Source organism: Mandrillus leucophaeus, unplaced genomic scaffold, assembly GCF_000951045.1.
Source record: "Mandrillus leucophaeus isolate KB7577 unplaced genomic scaffold, Mleu.le_1.0 Scaffold150, whole genome shotgun sequence".
NCBI classification, from domain to species: Eukaryota; Metazoa; Chordata; class Mammalia; order Primates; family Cercopithecidae; genus Mandrillus; species Mandrillus leucophaeus.
Window position 1 is genome coordinate 5,013,340 of NW_012101477.1, and position 20,104 is coordinate 5,033,443.

A 20,104-nucleotide genomic window follows, 5' to 3' on the forward strand; every position below is an offset into this window, starting at 1 on the left:
GGCAGCAGCCGCCTGCCGCTCAGCGCCTCACTCGCCTTCTCCGACCTCACCGAGGAGATGCTGGACTGCGGGCCCGGCGGTTTGGTGCGGGAGCTGGAGGAGCTGCGCTCGGAGAACGACTATCTCAAGGTGGGGGCGCCCGGGGGAAAGGGGGACCGCGGGGGGCACCGGCTGTCACAGTCCCGCGGGCCTGAGGCACCAGCTGGCCCTCCTTCCCACTGAAGAATCCGGAGAAAGAGGCCCAAGCCCTCTGGGGACCACTCTGAGGTGGATCTGGGGCTCCCTCATTCCCCACCGCCTCAACTTTATTTGGGAAGCATGCTCCTGAAAAAGACCTTGGAACTGGCCACAGGGCCCTAACCTGGGAGCGGGGACTTGAGAAAACAGCTTTGGAGCGTTCTGGGGGGCGTTGCTGGGCTGGGGGTGGGTAGGCAGGGAAGGGATGGATCTCTGCCTTCAGCTGCCCAGAACCTCCACGCCCAGGCTCTCCTTCCTGGGACAAGATTGGTGGGCACCGCCGCCAGGGAAACCTGTGGCCATCCCCTGCCCAGGAAAGGCCTGAATGCCACCCTGAGTCGTTACCCAGGGCTTTCCCGGGCGCAGGCCTGTCTCTGCCTGCCTTTCTGGGCGGGTCCAGTTTGAAAGCATGACATCTGGGAACATCCCCTTGGCTGGAGTCCACTTCCGCCCAGCCTAACGGTCCCACAGCCTGGAGGATGATGTCGTGGGAGAACCGGTTCAGAGGCAGCTTCCTAAATCCCAGGGCTGTGTTTTGCCCTCCCTGGGGCAGACCTTGTGCACACAGCAGCTCCACTGGCCCCTCGTGGCCAGCGCCTTTCCATGTTCCCAGTGAGAGGAGGGCAGCTGCCCACCTGGAAGGGGCCTTCCCAGTGGCCATGTGGGGACCCCAGGGCTTCCCCCGGACAGCAGACATTGCCTTTGCTTTTTCAGTGGATGTGAGCACCTACTGGGTGCCGGCCAGGCTCCATCTGCGCGCTTCCTGGTGCTGTGGCAACTTTAGGGACAGCCCAGCTTGCACGTGTTGACCTCTCCCTGGGAGGCTAGAAGCTTCCTGAGCTCTCCTGCCGCTGGCTGGGCACGGTTTTGGAGGAGGCTGAAATGTTGCCGACTCTTGACGGTGAATGCCCTGGCACAACACCCAGTGTGCCCCTGGCCGTGGAGCTCACAGCATGCTGCTGATTTATGTCTGCCCTGCAGCACTTAGCTTTTAACTTTTCCTTGTGGCTATTCTGGCCAAATGGGCTTCTCCCTCATTAGAGTGTTGGTGTCTTGCTCAGCTGTGTCTCTGTCTCCCCATTTTCCCCGGGATCTGCTCTCCAGCTTGAGTTCTGTAAATGCTTGTAGTGTGGAAGGACAAGGTCTATCTGAATCAAGAGACACCTTTCCCCAAGCCAGGCCTCAGTCTCCTCATCTGTTAAATGGGAGGATGTCTTCCCAAGGGCCCGGTTCGGTGTTGGCAACTGGGAGTTCAGTCGGCTCTTAGAGTCTTCAGAAGCTGGTGGTAAGGAGAGGGCAAGTGGAAGGTGAGGAGGAAGAGGGAGGCGACCAGCCAGGACAAGGGTCTTTTGCTCCTGCCCTCTTGGTGCTCTGAGCTGCTTCCAGTGAGTGCTGCCTGAATTGGCCTTAACCGAAACTCTGAGGTCCTCACCCCTGCCTCCCAGTTCCTGCTACTCACTCTGGTGAGGGGGGGATGGGTTGCAGAGCTTTGCTTCAGGGCTCCTAGGCACCCATCCCCATGGGCTCCTCTCCGTCCCAGGAAGTCATCAGGCTCCGACCCAAAGTCCATTTGAGACACCCATGACTGTTTAAAGGGGAAAACAATCCCAGGAGGCTGGGGGTTGAGCCCGGGATCTCACAGGGGCCAGGGCCCAGCTGGGGACATCCCACATCTGGGCCAGCATGGAGCCGTAACTGTTCATTCAGTGGCTCAGGCTTCGTGCTGCTGTTGGGTCTGGGGTCTGTCGCTTCCTGACTGCCTGATCTTTGGCAAGTTACTTAACGGCCCTGGACCTTAGATTTCTCATTTGTAAAAATGGGACAGTAACACGCTTTCCAACCTCAAGGGTTAAATGAGCTGATGCCTGCAAACGCCATTAGAGCACCTGGTAGGTAGTAAGCCTCCGATCACTGCTCTTGTCAGTGGCATGGGACACGTTTCCATGTGCACCCAGCCTGTTCTCTTGTGGGTTCTGTGAGGGCAGAATAGATCCTCTTCATCGCCTAAGGCAGGCTGGGCTCTTTCTCCCGGCCCCTCCTTGGTTCATTCGCCCGCTGTTTATTTGTGCCAGCACAGATCTGGGATACAGCCGTTGACGAGAGAGGGTGAGGTGTCTGTTTTCGTAGAGCTTTGGGGGAGACCGGAATTAAACAATAGTCATACAAGAAATCACAACACAGATCATAATGAGGGTGAGGGGGACAGTTTGCCAGGAGCACACAAAGGTGGGGGATGAGGTAAGAAGATTTCAGGCTGAGGGAAATTGGAAAGAGCTTGTTGAGTTCAAGAACAGCCCTGAGGCCAGAGAGGGGAAGGAGTGTGGGTGAGAGAGGAGAGCAAGGCCAGCCCATGCCACTTCTCACTGTGTATACATTTGGGTTAGCCCCTTAACTTGTCTGGATATCTGTTTATCCCAGCCGCCAGCCTCACAGAGGCAGGGTCAAAATCCAGAGATTGAACGTGGACCACAGAGGGGTTATTACTGGAGGTGTTGTTTTGTTTATTCCACAGATGGGAAAACTGTGGCCAGAGTGGGGAAGAGACTTGCTCCGGGTCCCAGAGCCGGGAATCTAGGCTGCCAGGGCTTGGAGTAAGCGTGTGTTAGACTCTTTTTTTTTTTTGAGACGGAATTTCACTCTTGTTGCCCAGGCTAGAGTGCAATGGCGCACCCTCGGCTCACAGCAACCTCCGCCTCCTGGGTTTAAGCCTTTCTCCTGCCTCAGCCTCCGGAGTAGCTGGGATTACAGGCACGTGCCACCACGCCTGGCTAATTTTGTATTTTTAGTAGAGATGGGGTTTCTCCATGTTGGTCAGGCTGATCTTGAACTCCGGACCTCAGGTGATCTACCTGCCTCGGCCTCCCAAAGTGCTGGGATTACAGGCGTGAGCCACCGCACCCGGCAGCATGTGTTAGACTTGTTTTTTTTTTTTTTTGAGACGGAGTCTCTGTCCCCCAGGCTGGAGTGCAGTGGCCGGATCTCTGCTCACCGCAAGCTCCGCCTCCCGGGTTTACACCATTCTCCGGCCTCAGCCTCCAGAGTAGCTGGGACTACAGGCGCCCGCCACCTCGCCTGGCTAGTTTTTTGTATTTTTCAGTAGAGACAGGGTTTCACCGTGTTAGCCAGGATGGTCTCGATCTCCTGACCTCGTGATCCACCCGTCTCGGCCTCCCAAAGTGCTGGGATTACAGGCTTGTTAGACTCGATGTGTTTTCTGCCTTTCTGGACTACTTTGCCTCTAAGATGCGGAAACTGAGTACAAGGGAAAGGACTCCAAATCCCCAGAATGTCCCCTGCAGGAGCAGAGTTGAAGGAGGTCCCACCACGTCTGGTGGATGGCCCTGCTTAGGCTTACCTCCCCCTTGTAGGGGTCACTGGGAACTGTCTACTGGGAAGGACTCTTGGGTGATCTCCAGTCTGGTGTGGCCTGCTCTGGGGCCCAAGTGAGGAAAGCATAAATTGGGCAGCTGTCTCCCAGTGAGAAGATAGAAGGAGCTTCTACAGAGAAGGTAGTGAGCTTACTGTCACTTTAATTATTCAGAAAGAGGCCAGATGACCTTTCATGCTTGGATAAAGACAGAGGGTTTGTGGAATGATTGCTTGAGGAGGGTTCAGAGGGAGATTGATGTGGTGGCTGCAGCTGAGCTGCCTGACCTTGGGTCCCTTCTAGCCAAGGAAGTCTGAAGGTTATTAACTACTGAGGTTCCAGGATGCTAAGATGCAGCTTTAGCTGCAGAGCAGACACGTCACCTGTGACCTTCAAAGACCCGGTGATCTGAGGTCTTCCACCCTTTCATCACCACTAACCGTTAAGCATGTACCATGTGACCAGGACATGTAGGAACCCACTGGGTGTGGATGGAGGAGTCTGAGAGTTGGAGCCTGAAGACCTGACTTTGAAACCTGACTCTCCCATTTACTGTGTGGCCATGGGCAAGTTACCTGGCTTCTCTGAGCTGCTTTTTTTCTCATCTATATAATAAAGGTGATGGGGCCTGGCGCGGTGACTCATGCCTGTAATGCCAGCATTTTGGGAGGCCAAGGCGAGCAGATCACCTGAGGTCAGGAGCTCAAAACCAGGCTGGCCAACATGGTGAAACCCCATCTCTACTAAAAATACAACAATTACCCAGGCGTGCCTGTAATCCCAGCTACTCAGGAGGCTGAGGCAGGAGAATCACTTGACCCTGGGAGGCGGAGGTTGCAGTGAACTGAGATCGCGCCACTGCACTGTAGCCTGGGAAACAGAGTGAAACTCTGTCTTAAAAAAAAAATAAGTAAAGGTGATGGAACCTGCCTGGACAATCTCATATGATTGTCATCAGGAATCAGGGAAGTATGAATAGACAAGAAAACATTTTGCTAGCAGTGAAATCCCAAGTCACCTGAGGAATTGTTGTTATTCATAGCCAATGGGCAGACAGAAGGTCTGTGTCTGCATTCTTGGAGGAACTGAGAGAATGCAGGAGGGTGGATTTCCTTAGTTTTAGAATGTTGATACATCAGTAGCTGCCCCAGGGAGGATGGAAAGGTGTGATCACCTTCCCTGCCGTGTGTGTGGGCTCCCTCCTGGGTGATTCTAGATGTGAGTGTTTGAAGTGCAGCCAGTCTAGGTGTCAGCTCAGAAGGGCCTGGAGGAAGCACCTAATCCATCCCTGCTTGCCATTTTACAGATCAGTAAATGGAGGCTCTAAGTTACATAACCAGGATTCCAACCAGGTTGGTCTAACTCTGGGCCTGTTCTTTCTGCAGTGTGACCAGAGCAGTGAGCTTTTGGTTGCTAACTATTGTGTCTAGGCTGGGACACAGGTTGGTGAGAGGAATCCTGTCATGGGCCAGGCTCTAGGCTAAGGCATGCTGGGGGCCCGGAGCCTGGGGGAGGTGGGGGTTAGTGGAGGACGTTTGTGTGTGCACACGTGTGAGATCGTTCCTTCTTCTGTAACACGGGGGACAAGCATGCCCACCCGGGGCCGTGAGGACCCTTTTCAGTGTGAGGATGCAGATAGAGTGCACAGTGAATGTTAGTGTCCTTCCCAGTCATTGCCGTTCCCTTGTCTGTTTCTCCAGGCATTCATTCATTCATTCAACACATATTTCCCCAGTGGGTCCGGGGTACCAGGCCCTGTGCTGGGTGTCTGGACTCAGTGACCACGTAGTAGGCTTCTGCATGTAGCTCTTCTCTTCTCGGCTCCCAGGAGCTACAGGGGAGGACTCTGGTCTGTCACTGGGTGGAGGAGACGAGGTTACCACAGTCAGCAAAACTCTTGGCTGCTCCCTATCCTGAGGCCCAGCCTCAGCCTCCCAGGGGCCGAGCCTGTGTCCCTGGGCACACTCTCTCTTGTATATACAAATGCACATATATGTATTCACAGCTCAAGCTCAGAGACACACAACCACTGGCACATGTCTCACAGACCCATCCAGTGACTCGCTGGTGTTGGATGCTTTCGGAAGCACGCTTCCAGACATATTAGAGAGGATGCTCACTCAGAGAAGTGCACACACCCAAGCAGCTACACAACTCCTGTTCCATCACACCCACGCATCACCACACGGACACAATGGAGGCTGAGACCCTGTTGCAACCCCCAGGTCAGAAACACATCCTCATATATACATCTTACACCCCCAGACACACCCGGATATGCCCCAGAGACTGACATCCTGCAGACACACTCAGACTCATCAGAAGCACACATGAAGGCGGGGATACAAACCCACGCAGACATTATATACACACACTGGCATCCACGGAAGTCGACACATCTACGCTTGCCAGGCTGGCCCAGGCACAAGCTCACCACCCAGGTACCTCCCCTGCCTCTTCCACAAAGAGAGCAGCAGAGACTTGCACACTTACCCGAGGCTTACAGACACCCACCAAGGGGACTCCCACGCAGACATTTACACACAGATAGCACACACAGTCACATGCACATCAGCAGGGACACGGCACAGTCTGGCATGCAAACATTAGGCATGTAGCATTTGCCAACAGGAGCCAGAGGCTCTCAAACCAGGGAACCTAGACCCACACACACACACACACACACACACACACACACACACACACACGGGCTGTGACATTTCATCCACACACAGAAACAGGAAATCCTCGTCTGTGTCTCCCTGGAGCTAATGTGTACAAACTAAACTGTTTTTAGTGGCTCACTAGGCTTCCTTCCACAAGGCTGCTGGGAACACTGAGGAGTGTGGCCAGGGGCTTGACTTTGTAACCTTCTGGAGCTGGGGGTCCTGGGATCCTGGGTGGTGGGTGGTTGGGGGCTAGTAGGTCTTGAAGTCAGAAGAAGCTGCACTGAAGTCCCCCAGGTCCCTGATGCCCAGGGCCAGTGGGGCCGAGTGAAGTGAACTGATTGTCAGGCTGCCCACAGAAGAAACACTGCCCGGGGGCAACTCCCTTCTAATCTCCTTGGAATTTCCTGCTGGCCCTATCTCCCCCTGTTCCCTTGCTGGGGGCTGCGGAGGGCCATGCCACTCCCATCTGTAAAGGGTGCCCAGTTCTGGCTGGGGAATGATGGAGGCCAGGGTAGAGGTGGCTAGAGGAGGTATGGGAGCTCAGAGAAGGGGCTTGGCAGGCTTCCTGGAGAAGGAGGTGTCCTTGGAACTGGGGAGTTAGCCTCAAGTGGCTGTCTCTGTGCCCAGCTCTTAGAACAGTGCCTGCCACGTTGTAGGAGCTCAATAAATATGTGTGCAATTAAGTGAAAGGCAGTAGGCAGGGCCTGGAGGTGGACCACAGGCTTGAAACAGAAAAGCTGGAGGGAGTGGTGGGAGCTGGCAGGGTTGAGGAGAGTCTGGGAAGGGGAGTTGGGCCGGCTTGGGATGGGCACTGAATGCCAGGCCGAAGCCGTGTGAGCACCTTGCTGGGAGGGGTCTTGTGGCAGCAAACCTGCAGCCACCTCCTTTTATGTGTCTGCAGCCCTGGGCCTGAGGCCTGCCCTGCCGGAGAGGCCTGGGGAGGGAGGAGAGCAAGACTGTGTGGTCTCAGGGGCAAACTCCACCTCTGGAGTCAAGTCTGGAGCCAAACTTCACTGTGTCACCTTCTCCCTGTGCATGCTGTCCCTGCATGGTCCCTCCTCAAGCCTCCGTGTTCCTCCTGTACAATGGGATGTGATCGTTTCTAGTGGGGCGCTTGGGAGGTTGAGAGCTCAGGTGTTCTATGCACCTAGCACCATCCTGGCACAGAGGAGGAGAGGAGGCCCCATGTCCTGCATAGCCTCCGGACAGAGAGAGTCCCCCAGGGGAGGGGCGCAGCTAAGTTCAAGGCAAGGGCCTGCCCAGCAGCCAAGTTTTTCACTGAGGTCATTCCCCTGGTCCCCACGTGCATGACCTCATCCGTGGTCACGTTCACTCCCCTTGGTGCCGGAAGGAACTTGGAGCTGGGGTGCTCCATGCCAGGCTGACCCTGGCATCACTGGAGGCCTCAGTCAGCACCGCATCTGCCTGCTTTGCGGCAGTGGGGCGCAGCAGGGGGTCGGAGCGGGTGGGAGCAGCAGGCCAGCCCTTCCTTCTCTGAGGTCCAGGGTGGTTGGGAGAGAGCACTGTGATCTGGAGCCAAGCTGACTGGGCTCGAATCCCAGCTCTGCCTTTTCCTTTCTGAGCTTTCCCTTTCTGAGCCTCAGTCTCCTCATCTGTAGAATGGGGATGTGGATGTCCTTGCTGCGCATGTTGCCGTGAGGGTTCCATAAGAGAAAGAGTGCATGTACGGGTCCCATTAGCGAGGTCTGGCTCCTCGGAAGGACCCAACAGCCAAGTGCTTGCCTGTTCTATCTGGCCCTGGTGTGACCCCGGTGACCCCAGGTTAAGCTGGGTCCTTGACAGCAGGGGCTGTGCTTGGCTCTGGGTGTCCCTCCGTGGGTGTTGGCTTGGGGCATCAGTCTGAGTGGTATGCACAGAGCTGCACTGCATTTTGGGTACCCCCAAACATATCTCCCTGTCTGTGTCTCCCCTCCCCTCCCCCACGGCATTGTGTCATGTCACTCTTCCCTGAATGACCCAGGCTAGTGCCACCAGCTTAGTAACTGGTGATACACATTTGCTAATGGAAGGACACCTTTGGAGGCCCCTCATTCTCAAATGGAAGTGAATCATCTCTCATCGCCTGAGCCACAAGGAAAAGCTCAGCCTCTATGGAAAAAAGTCTGGGGTTCCCTAGCTAGGCTGGGTCAGCTGAACATCTTTACTCTGGTTGGGGCCCAGGCCTGCTTTGGATCTTCTGGGCTTGAGTCGGTTGCACCAGCCTCTCCTCTTCCAGCCTCTCCTTGACCCTGCCTCACGGTGGAGCAGCCTGTGTGGTCCTGCCTCCCACAGCCTCGCCCACCCCTGCCCAGCCCAAGCTCTACGGGTGCGGGACACACCCCAGCCTCTGTCCCGTGCTCTTCCACCTGGCCTTTGTGCTTGCAGTTCCTGGCTCTTTCCCTTAGTTTCTTCCTCCACCTTAGAGCACTCAGCCCCAGCAGCAACTCCCCAGGCCAGGCTCCTGTGTCGGACACCTTGGAGTTCCCTGGAGCTTCCTTTGGAGCATTTACCGTGATGGTGATTAGATTATTAATGGGGTAATGACAGGTTTCATGCCACCACCGCCCCACCTTGCCCTGCATGAGGGCAGGGACCTTCCAGGGTGTTTAGCTCCTTCCTTTTACAAAGGGAGAAACTGAGGCCCAGAGAGGTTAGGGGGCTAGTCATGCAGCCTGTAAGTGGCAAGAGGCAAGACTGGGGTCTTGTGCTTCTCTCCAGGATGCCAGGCAGGGGGAATGGCAGGGGTGTAAAGTGCTGGGGTGTCCTGGAGCTTCAGGCTGTGTGGCCTTAGGCCACTATCTTTGGAGCTTTGCCTTCTATCCCTAAAGACCTCAGACCCCTGCTCTGAGTTAGAGATTTCGCTGCAACCCAGAGGGTGTTTGGGGGATGTTTTAAACACATCCAGGTCCAAATGCTGCCTTCCTTCCTGTTCACATGGAAAGGATGGGAGGAAACTGTCAGGCGCTTCCTGACATGAATGCCCCAGAGGCCGTAGGGCCTGTGGATATGTCTCTGCTCTGCCAGGTAAGGCCTTGAATGGGACAGTGACAACAATGACAAGCCAGATGTGGCCTTGGTGGGCCGTGGTCTCTGGGCATCTCCTTACCAACAACAACCACCACACACACACACACCCCCCTCCCTGATAGAGCATCTGTAGTCTCCTATGCAGAGCTGTACCAGATGGATCTGGGAGGCTCACTCCTGATTGGCTGCATAGACCTCATCTTCCTGGGCCTCTGTTTGCTCACCTGTGAAATGGGGATAAGATAATCATAGCGCCTGCCTCTAAGGTTCATCACTGAGCAAGAGATAATGGCCTTTCTGTCTCAGTCCGGTATCTGGAACACATTAAACACTTGTCAATGTTAGCTATTGTTATCGTCACCATTGTTCATTATAAGACTGTCTGGTCCAGCTTACAGGAGCTCCAACTGGACCTGAATCCTGGCTGTGCCACTTAACTGTGTGTGGCCTTGGGCAACATACTTGACCTCTCTGAGGTTCCTCTCCCATCGGGGATTGCTCGGACTGCAGTGAGAGAATGTGCACTGCCTGGCGGGGAGGGGGAGTGCCCAGGGAGCATCTCCTCTTATTTCTTGGCAGTGGAGAGACGGGTCCAGGCCCCAGTCTTCCCTCATTATTGCTAACCAGAGGAGCAGGATGCGGTGGGTCTCCAGGGCCAAGCAGTCTCCGTGTCGGCTGGAGTGGGGAAGTTGTGTGGCACAGCAATGCTGGGCTGGGTGTACTGGCCTTCTTTCCCTGGGACCTTTTTTTTTTTTCCAGAGACGAAGTCTCACTCTGTCGCCCAGGCTGGAGTGCAGTGGTGTGATCTCGGCTCACTGCAACCTCTGTCTCCTGGGTTCAAGTGATTCTCCTGCCTCAGCCTCCCAAGTAGCTGGGATTACAGGTATGTGCTGCCACGCCCGGCTAATTTTTGCATTTTTAGTAGAGATGGGGTTTCACCATGTTGGCCAGGCTGGTCTTGAACTTCTGACCTCAGGTGATCCACCCGCCTCAGTCTCCCAAAGTGCTGGGATTACAGGTGTGAGCCACCGCGCCCAGCCTCATCAGGACCTTTGATGCAACTCCCCAAAAACTGGACTCCAGCTTCTTTCCAAGGATGCTAAGCTAGATTGAGCTCTGGGATGGGAGACAGGTGCCCAGAGCCCGCCCGCCCGCTCAGTGCTATCCCCTCCAGGGACTGTGGGATTGTCCCCTGTCCTTCTCGAGGCCTCTGTGTCCCTGGGTATGAAGGGATGGAGTCTTTGGGTTTCCTCCCCTGCTGCTGTGCCCAGAGTGTTTGCATTTGAGCTGAGAAGTGGAGCTCTGTGGAGTTTTTTGCATACCCTTTTTTGGGGTCCAAGTGCGATGATCTCATCTGGAGCCTTGACAGACTCCTGGGGGACTGGCAGAAGGGATGGCAGATGGCTGCCCCGGCCTCTTGGGTGGGGCTGGCATGCCGCCCCTGTGGCCACTGCCGGCCCACTCCGCAAAGCAGCCCTTCCGGGGCTGGGGTGAGTGGCCTGGGCCCGGGCAGGAGACGAGTGGCCCAGAGCCAGGGTGGCAGATGGGAGGCAGCCCAGGCCTCGGCCTGAGGGAGGGACCATGGTGGCCAGGGCAATGTGGGAGCAGGCGGGCCAGGCAGAGGCTTCTGTTCCTCTATAGTGTGGTTGCTGCCATGCAGAGTGAGGGTTCTGGGCCTCTCAGCTCAGCTCTGTCATTCTTTTGGGTTGGTCTGCCCATCGGAGGGCTTGTTGGGCCCCTGGAACCTGGGGAGGAGGTGGTACCTTTGGGTAAGGTTTGGAATCTGGCAGGGCTGTGGCCTGGGTGTTGCTGGGCTGGGATTTGAGCCCTGCCACTGGGGTCCGAAGCACCCGTGGGCATTAGCTTCACAGAATCAAGGAATTAGATTCAGACACAGGAGCGCGGACTAGAAGTGGTTTTCTGTAGGGGAGTAGAACAGGGGGATTCTCCTCCCCTCTGAGGGCCTGTGTATTCATTCAGCACCTCTTTATTGAGCTGTTCTGTGTGTCCCAGGCACTGTGCTGGGCTCTGTCCTCCTGACATCACATCCTAGTGGTAGAGACTGACATTCTGCAGGCAAACAGACAAAACGATGAATATCACAAATAAAGCTGTGATACATGCCAAGAAAGAAACAAGGGGTTAAGATGGACGTAATGGGACTAGAGGAGCATGGAAGGCTTCTCAGAGGAGGTGGCAGTTCAGTGGAGACTTGAGGCAGAAGGCAAGCCAGCAGTGCAGAGATGGGGGCAGGGAAATCCAGGCAGAGGAAACTGCAAGGCCAAAGGCTTTGGGGTGGGACAGGTGAGGCAGTTGCTGGTTGCCTAAGACCCAAGTGGCTGCTGTGTTGCCAGTGAGAGGAGGAGTCGAGGGAGATGAAGATGGAGAAGTGAACAGGACTCAGGCCAGACAGCGCCTGTATGCCCTATGATGGGATTTGGGTTTTCTTTTGTGTGTGATAAAAAGTCACTGGAGGTTTTGTTTTGCTTTGCTTTTTGCTTTTTTAGGTCAGGTGTACTGGGCATATATATACAATATATACAGTTGTACAAATATATACAATAAAATGAATTTTGGCAAATGCATCCAGTTCTGTAGCCACCACCACAACCAAGATATAGAACAGTTCCTTCACACCCCAAATTTCACCCTGTGAGGTCAGTTCCTCTTTCGGTTTCAGACCCTGACTACCCCTGGGACTGTTTTCTGTCTCTATAGCCTTGCCTTTTCCAGAGTGTCAAAATAGACTCATACAGTGTGTAGCATACTCAGTCTGGCTTCCTTCCCTAAGCTTCCTGCATGTGAGCTTCCTCCATGTTGCAGGTGTCAGCAGTTCTTTCCTTTTCATCGCTGAGTAGTATTCTATTGCGTGGACGTACCACAGTTTATCATTCACCAGCTGAGGGACATTTGGGTGGTTCCCAGGTTTTGGTGATCACTGGAGAATTTTAAACAGTTTTAACCACATTTTAAACATGGATTTAGAAAAAATCACTCACTGTACAAATTAGTTGGGAGCAGAGTGCCCATCATAAGGATTAAATCCAAAAATTAGGTGATGGGTCTGGCCCACCATAGGTACTCAATAATTGTTCAAACAAAAGGGCTCTGCCCTGGGGCAGTCAGGGAGGCTTCTTGGTGGAGGTGGCTTTTTTCTTTTCTTTTTTTTTTTTTTTTGTCAGATACAGTCTCATTCTGTTGTCCTGGCTGGAGTATAGTGGTGCCATCTCGGCTCACTGCAACCTCCACCTCCTGGGTTCAAGCGATTCTCCTGCCTCAGCCTCCTGAGCAGCTGGGATTACAGGTGTGCTCCACCACCCCTGGCTAATTTTTTGTATTTTTGTAGAGACAGGGTTTCACCATGTTAGTCAGGCTGGTCTCGAAGTCCTGACCTCAAGTAATCTGCCCGTCTTGGCCTCCCAAAGTGCTGGGATTACAGGTGTGAGCCACCGCGCTCTGCTGGAGGTGGCTTTTGAGGTGGGAAACAGGTGTGGAGTAGGAGGCCCAGGCAGTACAGAGTCCCATGGCAGCTAGGTGGGCTCAGATTGCAGCTTCCCGCCCCTGAGCCAGCCTTGGCATATCTAGGGTTTCTAGAATGTGGTCTGTAGGGGTCATATCAGAGTTCCCCAGGGACACCAGGGGCTGACTCTTGGGTGGGAGGTAGCTGAGGGACTTCTGCTCTGGAAGTCTCTTCCTTGGTGGCTGGCAAGAGGCAACCTGCTCCTGCCTTCAGGAACCTCATGTCCCCTTGGTTCTCCCTGTCCTCCCAGCTGGGAGCTGCTGCTGGGTTCAGACCACACGCTGCCACTTGCTGTGTTTCTGCAGAGGGTCCAGGTGTTTGGTCACTTTCACCTCCAGCCCCGCAGCTCCCCAGCTGCTGCAGGCCAATTCTATCATAGCCGTGCATCTGGAGCCATGTGCAAAGGTTCCAGTGGCCCCAAATCTAAACTTCCCCCTGCTGTCCTCAGTGTACAAAGGTGAAATCATTTTATATCTGCGTGGGTTTCTCATAGAAAATAATCTTTCTTAGAACACTTATATGTGATTTACCAGCCTGGGCAATAAAGCAAGACCCCCTCTTTACAGAAAATACAAAATTCAGCCAGGCATGGTGGTGTGTACCTGTAGTCCCAACTGCTCAGGAGGCTGAAGTAAGAGGATGACTTTAGCCCAAGAGGTCAAGGCTGCAGTGAGCTGTGATCAAGTCACTGTGCTCCAGCCTGGGTGACACAGTGAGAACCCGTCTCAAAAAATAAAATAAATAAGTAAAAAGTGTGATTTGAAAGCGGAGCTCTGCTTCTCCTGCCTATATTTCATTTTAAACATTTAAAGTTATATCTTATTTTGGCTGGGTGCGATGGCTCACGCCTGTAATCCCAGCACTTTGGGAGGCCGAGGCGGGTGGATCACCTGAGGTCAGGAGTTCAAGACCAGACTGGATAACATGGCAAAACCCCGTCTCTACTAAAAATACAAAAATTAGCTGAGCTTGGTGGCGCATGTCTATAATCCCAGCTACTTAGGAGGCTGAGGTAGGAGAATCGCTTGAACTCCAGAGGCAGAGATTGTGGTGAGCTGAGATCGCGCCACTGGACCCCAGCCTGGGCAACGAGAGCGAAACTCAAAAAAAAAAAAAAAAAAAGGAAACCAACTCTATTGAAATACAGTTATTAAAGTATTTTTAAATTACAACATAGTAATATATGTGCTTATTAACTCATAAATTCTGATGACAGATCTAACTAGCATAATTTCAAACTACTGATGAATGTAAATAATATTTTGACATTTTTGCAGCAACTGTTACATGATATGAAAATATCTGCGATTTTTTTTTTGGTGGCAAAGTCACAGGTATTACTCTATAATGATGGTTTGTTTATAGGCCCAGAATAGAAGGAAATGCTACATTTTACTTAGAGGTCACTCAAAAGAAAGATGTGATATTCCAAGTTCATGGACTCCCTGAGTTCTGGTTCCAAAGAAAGATCTTGAAGTCAGTGGTTGGAGTTTGAGTCCTGATTGGAGGTCTCACCCCCTCCCGCTGCCCGTTTGCATGTGCCTGGGCATGACCCACCTTCCCAGTGCTTCTCTGAAGTTCTTCATCTGTAGAACATGGATGATGGTTCCTGTCTCTCCTCACTGGGGGGGTTTCAGTGAGGATCTGTGGGATGATTCAGCTGGAATGTCTTTGTAAACGGTGAAGCCCTCTGCTGCTGTGCAAGATCTTGCTATTATTAGCAGTAGTGTGAGCTCATGTTTGGCCGTCTGGCCCAGCCGGGACCAAGAGGCTCTTCCTGGACAATTCTCCCAGGATTCTTGGGAATCAGTCCATCGAGGGGAGCAGGTTTGCCTCTGAGAGGCTGCTTCCTGCAGGCTGAGCTCATGGTTTGGCAGGGGGTGGACAGAGATGCACTTTGTGGGCAGGGAGTGGGTGGGTGAGCAGGAGGTTCCCTGTGCAGACAGACCCTGCCTACCCTCCTTGGGTGGCATAGAGATCTGAGACTAGTTCTGATCTGCCCAGGCTCTCCCTCTTTTATTTTTAGAGACAGGGGTCTCACTCTGTCACCCAGCCTGGAGTGCAGTGGTGCAGTCATGGCTCACAGCAGCCTGGAACTCCTGGGCTCAAGTGATCCTCCTGCCTCAGCCTCCTGAGTCCTGGGGATTACAGGCACATGCCCAGCTACATTTTTTAAATTTTTTATTTTTTTGTAGAGACGGAGACTCACAGCGTTGCCAAGGCTGGTCTTGAACTTCTGTCTTCCTAACTCTTTGCAGCTGACCTGGAGTTGTGGACTGGGCAGGACAGAAGCTATATTCAATTTTTTTTTTTGGGGGGGTCAGACTCTCTCTGTGTCACTCAGGCTGGAGTGTAGTGGCGCAATCCTTACTTATTGCAGCCTCAACCTCCCAAACTCAAGTGATCCTCCTGTTGCAGGCTCCTGAGTATCTGAGGCTACAGGTGCGCACCACCATGCCTGGCTAATTTTTAAATTTTTTTGTAGAGATGGGGTCTCGCTATGTTGTCCAGGCTGGTCTTGAACTCCTGAGCTCAAGGGATCCTCCCTCTTTGGCCCCCCAAAGTGTTGCAATTACACGCGTGAGCCACCACGCCTGGCCCCATACTCATTCTTTAATTCCTACATCTACCCATAGACAGTGACGGTACCTGCTCTGTACCACAGCCTGCCCTGGGTGATGCTGGGGACTAGACACAAACCAGCCCCAGCCCTTCTCCCTAGCTCTTGGGGAAGACTGACATGAAAACAGACAAATACAACCTAAAACTACCAGCACAACGGACCACAGATTTCAGAGTGTAGGGTTTGAATCAGATTGCGGGGAGGAAATGTTCTGGAAGGATGAGATAGTCGGGAGTCAGCCTGGCAAAGGCTGTTCTATCAGAGGGAATAGCTGAACAGTCTGGAAGAGCACAGTTATGACGCACTGACCCAGGGCCACGTGGCTGGTATGGAATCCAGCACCGCAGGTCCCTTGCTCAAGCAGCTCTGCGAAGCTTCTGAGCCTCGTCTTCTCATCTGCAAAATAGGAACATTTTCAGCACCTACCTCACAGGGTTGGTAAGAGGATTAAACTGTCAACCGATAATGCACGTACTGCCTGTGCTGGGGCCTGGTAATTATTGAGCCTCCTAATAGGTGGTAGCCATGTTTCGTTTGTTGAAACAGTCTGTCTCTGTCGCCCAGGCTCAAGTGTAGTGGTGCGATCTCAGCTCACTGCAACCTCTGCCTCTGGGGTTCAAGCGATTCTCCTGCCTCAGTCTCCCGAGTAGCTGGGATTACAGGCACCCGCCACCACACCTGGCTAATTTTTTTGTGTTTTTTTGTAGAGATGGGGTTTTACCATGTTGGTCAGGCTAGTCTCGAACTCCTGAACTTAGGTAATCCATCCACCTCGGCCTCCCAAATTGCTGGGATTACAGGCATGAGCTGCCGTGCCCGGCCAGTGGTAGCCATTTTTAAAGTCACAGCCTATTTGGATGCTGGAGGGCCGGGGTAAGGCAGGAGTAGGGAGGAGACCAGGGGCTGGCTCAGGGCCCAGTAAGGGGACTTGGACCTGAAGCAGAAGCTGGTGAGAGAACTGGTAGACGAGATAGAAAGCCGTCTACCTTCTTCAGATTTCTCCAAAAACAGCTATTAACTGTGTAATCAGAGCAAAAAAGCATTCTCTAGAAAGGGAAGCACTGCCTATCCTGGCAGCAGTGTGGGTGCCCTGGTCTCCCATCCTCCCTCATGCTCCTATTCCTCGTTTCCAGTCCAGCTAAAAAGTCTGGGTTAGCTTCAAGAGTAGCCTTTAAGGTGAAGAGGTCAACTTGAAGGAGGTGGCCAGGCCGTGGTGGGGCTGAGGGTCAGGGGTCCCAGGGCTCTGAGGTGGGCACTGCCAGGCACTGTGTCCTTTTGTTGTCTGGCAGAGGATGAGGCTTGGGGTTTCCCGGGTGGTGTTGAGGGGATTTTTTTTTTTTTTGAGACAGAGTCTCGCTCTGTTGCCCAGGCCGGAGTGCAATGGCGTGATCTCGGCTCACTGCAACCTCTGCCTCCCAGGTTCAAGCAATTCTCTTGCCTCAGCCTCCCAGACAGCTGGGATTACAGGCGTGAGCCACCCCACCTGGCTAATTTTTGTATTTTTAGTAGAGACAAGGTTTCACCATGTCTACAACCTTGTTCTATAGCCACAAGGCCTACTGAGTCCAGTGGAGCTGGGCCTCTCCCTCCCCATTTCCACACAGTTAGGGGGTCTGGGAGCTGGGAGAGGCTCTTCAGAACCACTGAGCTGTCTGTGAAGGAGCTGGGAAGCCTGTGCTCCTCACCCCCACCTCCCAGGGCCTCCCACCCCCAGCTCCTTCAGTTGATCTGTCACTGGAGAGCTCTCCTGGGATGGGGGCCCAGACTGCGTGACCGCAGAGCCCCAGAGCATTCTTAGGCTCCCTGAGGACTGTGAACCTCTGGAGCAGAACAAGGGCCCGCCCTCTGGGTCCCCTCCCCAAGCTCCAGCAGCCTCTCTCCTAGCCCCACCTGGGGCCCCGAAAGCTCAGCGCCCCTGCCTAAGTCCTGCATTCGCCAGCCTCTCCCGCCCACGTCCCTGCAGATCCAGCCTGGGGCCACAAGCCTGCCTTTGTCAGCTCACCCTCTCACGTGGGGCCGTGCCAGCAGGGGCTGACGGGCATTCTGCCTGCAGCTGGGACTAGCCCCCCGAGAGGCCTAGGCCCCCCTGGAGAGATGGAACTGGCGTGAATGCAACATCTTGCGCTGTCACAAATTGACTGTGGTGAAGGGCAGGCCCTGGGGAGACAGCTGCTCATGTGAGAACTATCATTCATTCATTCACTTATTCAAAGGATGCTTTGAGATCCTGCTCTGTGTCAGGCCCTGGCTTGGGGACTTGTCCTCAGAGATCTGACTCTTGCCCTTTTAGCAGGGGGGGAAAAAAGGCTAGAAGGAAATGCCCTTCATTAGAATCCCTTGGGGGGCTCACCCTAGGAGTTTCTGATTCAGCAAGTCTGGGTTGGGACATGAGAATTTCTCACAAATTCACCAGTGATGCTGATGCTACTGGTCCAGGAACTGTACTTTGAGAGCCACTGTGATTCAGGTATTGGAATTATGCACGGATTATATTTTCTTTCTCTTTTCTTTTTTTTTTTTTTTTTTTGCTGAGACAGAATCTCGCTCTGTCGCCTAGAGTGGAGTACAGTGGTATGATCTCAGCTCACTGCAACCTCCGTCTCCTGGGTTCAAGCAATTCTCCTGCCTCAGTAGCTGGGATTACAGGCACCTGCCACCACGCCTGGCTAATTTTGTATTTTTAGTAGAGACAGGGTTTCACCAAGTTGCCCAGGTTAGTCTCAAACTCCTGACCTCAAATGGTCCGCCCGCCTTGGCCTCCCCAAAGTGCTGGGATTACAGGCGTGAGCCACTGCACCTGGCCTGTTTTCTCTATTTTCACAACTGTCTCTATGATCATGTTTTACTTTTTTTGTTTTTTTAGAGACAGGTTCTTGCTCTGTTGCCCAGGCTGGAGTGCAGTGGTACAATCATAGTTCAGCGTAACCCCAACCTCCTGGGCTCAAACAGTCCTCCCACCCCAGCCTCCCAAATAGCTGGGGCCACAGGTGTGCTACCAGGCCAGGTAATCCATTCGCCTCAGCCTCCCAAAGTGCTGGGATTACAGGCGTGAGCCACTGCACCTGGCCAGTGATAGCCATTTTTAAAGTCACGGCCTGTTTGGATGTAATATATTACTATTGTTGTTGTTGTTATTTTTTGTAGAGATGAGGTCTCACTATGTTACCCAGGCTGATCTTGAACTCCTGGGCTCAAGTGATCCTCCTGCCTCAGCTTCTCAGAGTGCTGGGGTTACAGGGGTGAGCCATTGTGCCCTGCCAATACTTTATTTTATTTTATTTTACTTTGCTTTTTTTCCAAGACAGAGTCTCGCTCTGTTGCTCAGGCTGGAGTGCAGTTGCATGATCTCAGCTCACTGCAACCTCCGCCTCCCGGGTTCAAGGAGTTCTCCTGCCTCAGCCTCCTGAGTAGCTAGGATTACAGGCGTGCATCACCACAACCGGATAATTTCTGTATTTTTAGTAGAGATGGGGTTTCACCATGTTGGCCAGGCTGGTCTCAAACTTCTGACCTCGTGATCTGCCGGTCTTGGCATCCCAAAGTGCTGAGATTACAGGCGTGAGCCATCGCCTCCAGCCTGCCCTGTTTTATAAATAAGAAAATCAGTTATTTAAAAGGTAAAAAAAGTGATTCCAAAAATGACTCTAGCGCTGTGGGTGTCATCTTATGTGAGAGACGTCACCTCCCATGATCTGATGTCGTGCATCTGTTAATGTAGCCCAGCATCATAAGGTTGTGTGCATTTCCCCTTGGTTCAGCCTGAGCTTGAGGTCCACTTAGACCCTCCTATTCTTTCCATCACCATATCCTGTCATTTTAACTTTCTAGAGAGAATAAGTGAGGTGCTGGTGATCGGCATGGCTAGGATTTGAACACAGATCCATCTGGAGGCTGGCCTAGTCTGGATTTAGCCGACTGGCTTGCACTTCCTGAGTTCTCTTTCCTTCATGCTTCCTTCATCAGCTGCCTGAAACAGCGCGTGGATCCTTCACTTCCTCATTTTTTAACTGGTGTGATCATTTACTGTTCCACTTCCTCCTTTCCACTCTGTTCTGTCCACATGGTGTGCTGGTGGGGTGGTGAGTCTGTGTGTCTATGAGGATGGGGGTGAGGGGGGCCTGGCCGAGTGACTGTTCCTCTGCAGCCCCAGGAGTCAAACCGATGGGCAGGAAAACCTCCCAAGCTTCTGAGAACTAGCCTGGAGGGTAGGGCTCCCTAACCCCGACCCTGAATTAAATCCATCCAGCCTCAGGGGGCGGAGGCAACCCCAGCCATACCCCCTTCCTCACAGGGAGCCATCTTACCAGGCTGACCATTGGAAGAGTAGAGCTGTCTTTGCCCTCTGGGCAGGCAGGAGTGAAGAGAGAGACCTCCATGTTTGTTCCTTTCCCAGGCGCAAGGTCAGATCCCCCCTTCCTCCCAGCCCCAGCGGGGGTATAGTGAGGGGTGCTCGGACAGAAGCCAGAGGTGTCCCTCCGATGGGAGCAAAGTGGACGCTCCCTCCTCCCAGTGGCAGCATGAGGAGGGAGGAATACGAGACCCCACTTCCCAGTCCCTTCCTTTCCGTTTCCTTTGGGGAAAGGCAGGTAGGGAGGGCTGAGGAATCCGGCTCTCCAGATCTGCCCTCTCCAGGACCCGCAGAGGCCTTTTTGCCCCTTGGA

At 53.5% G+C, this 20,104-nt stretch overlaps 1 protein-coding gene across 2 annotated transcripts in view; it reads left to right on the plus strand.

The window, feature by feature from the left end:
• The first annotated feature begins 6 nt into the window (after positions 1 to 6).
• The window catches only part of SOGA1 (suppressor of glucose, autophagy associated 1), a 103,463-nt gene continuing 83,365 nt past the window's right edge, over positions 7 to 20,104 (plus strand). The window contains exon 1 of one of the 2 annotated variants that reach the window (XM_011975013.1): positions 7 to 129. In XM_011975013.1, the coding sequence (XP_011830403.1) occupies positions 58 to 129 (72 nt within the window). In that variant the 5' untranslated portion in view covers positions 7 to 57. Of the gene's footprint in view, positions 130 to 3,441; positions 3,747 to 20,104 lie in introns of those variants that run through there. The other variant, XM_011975014.1, reaches the window with a different exon arrangement.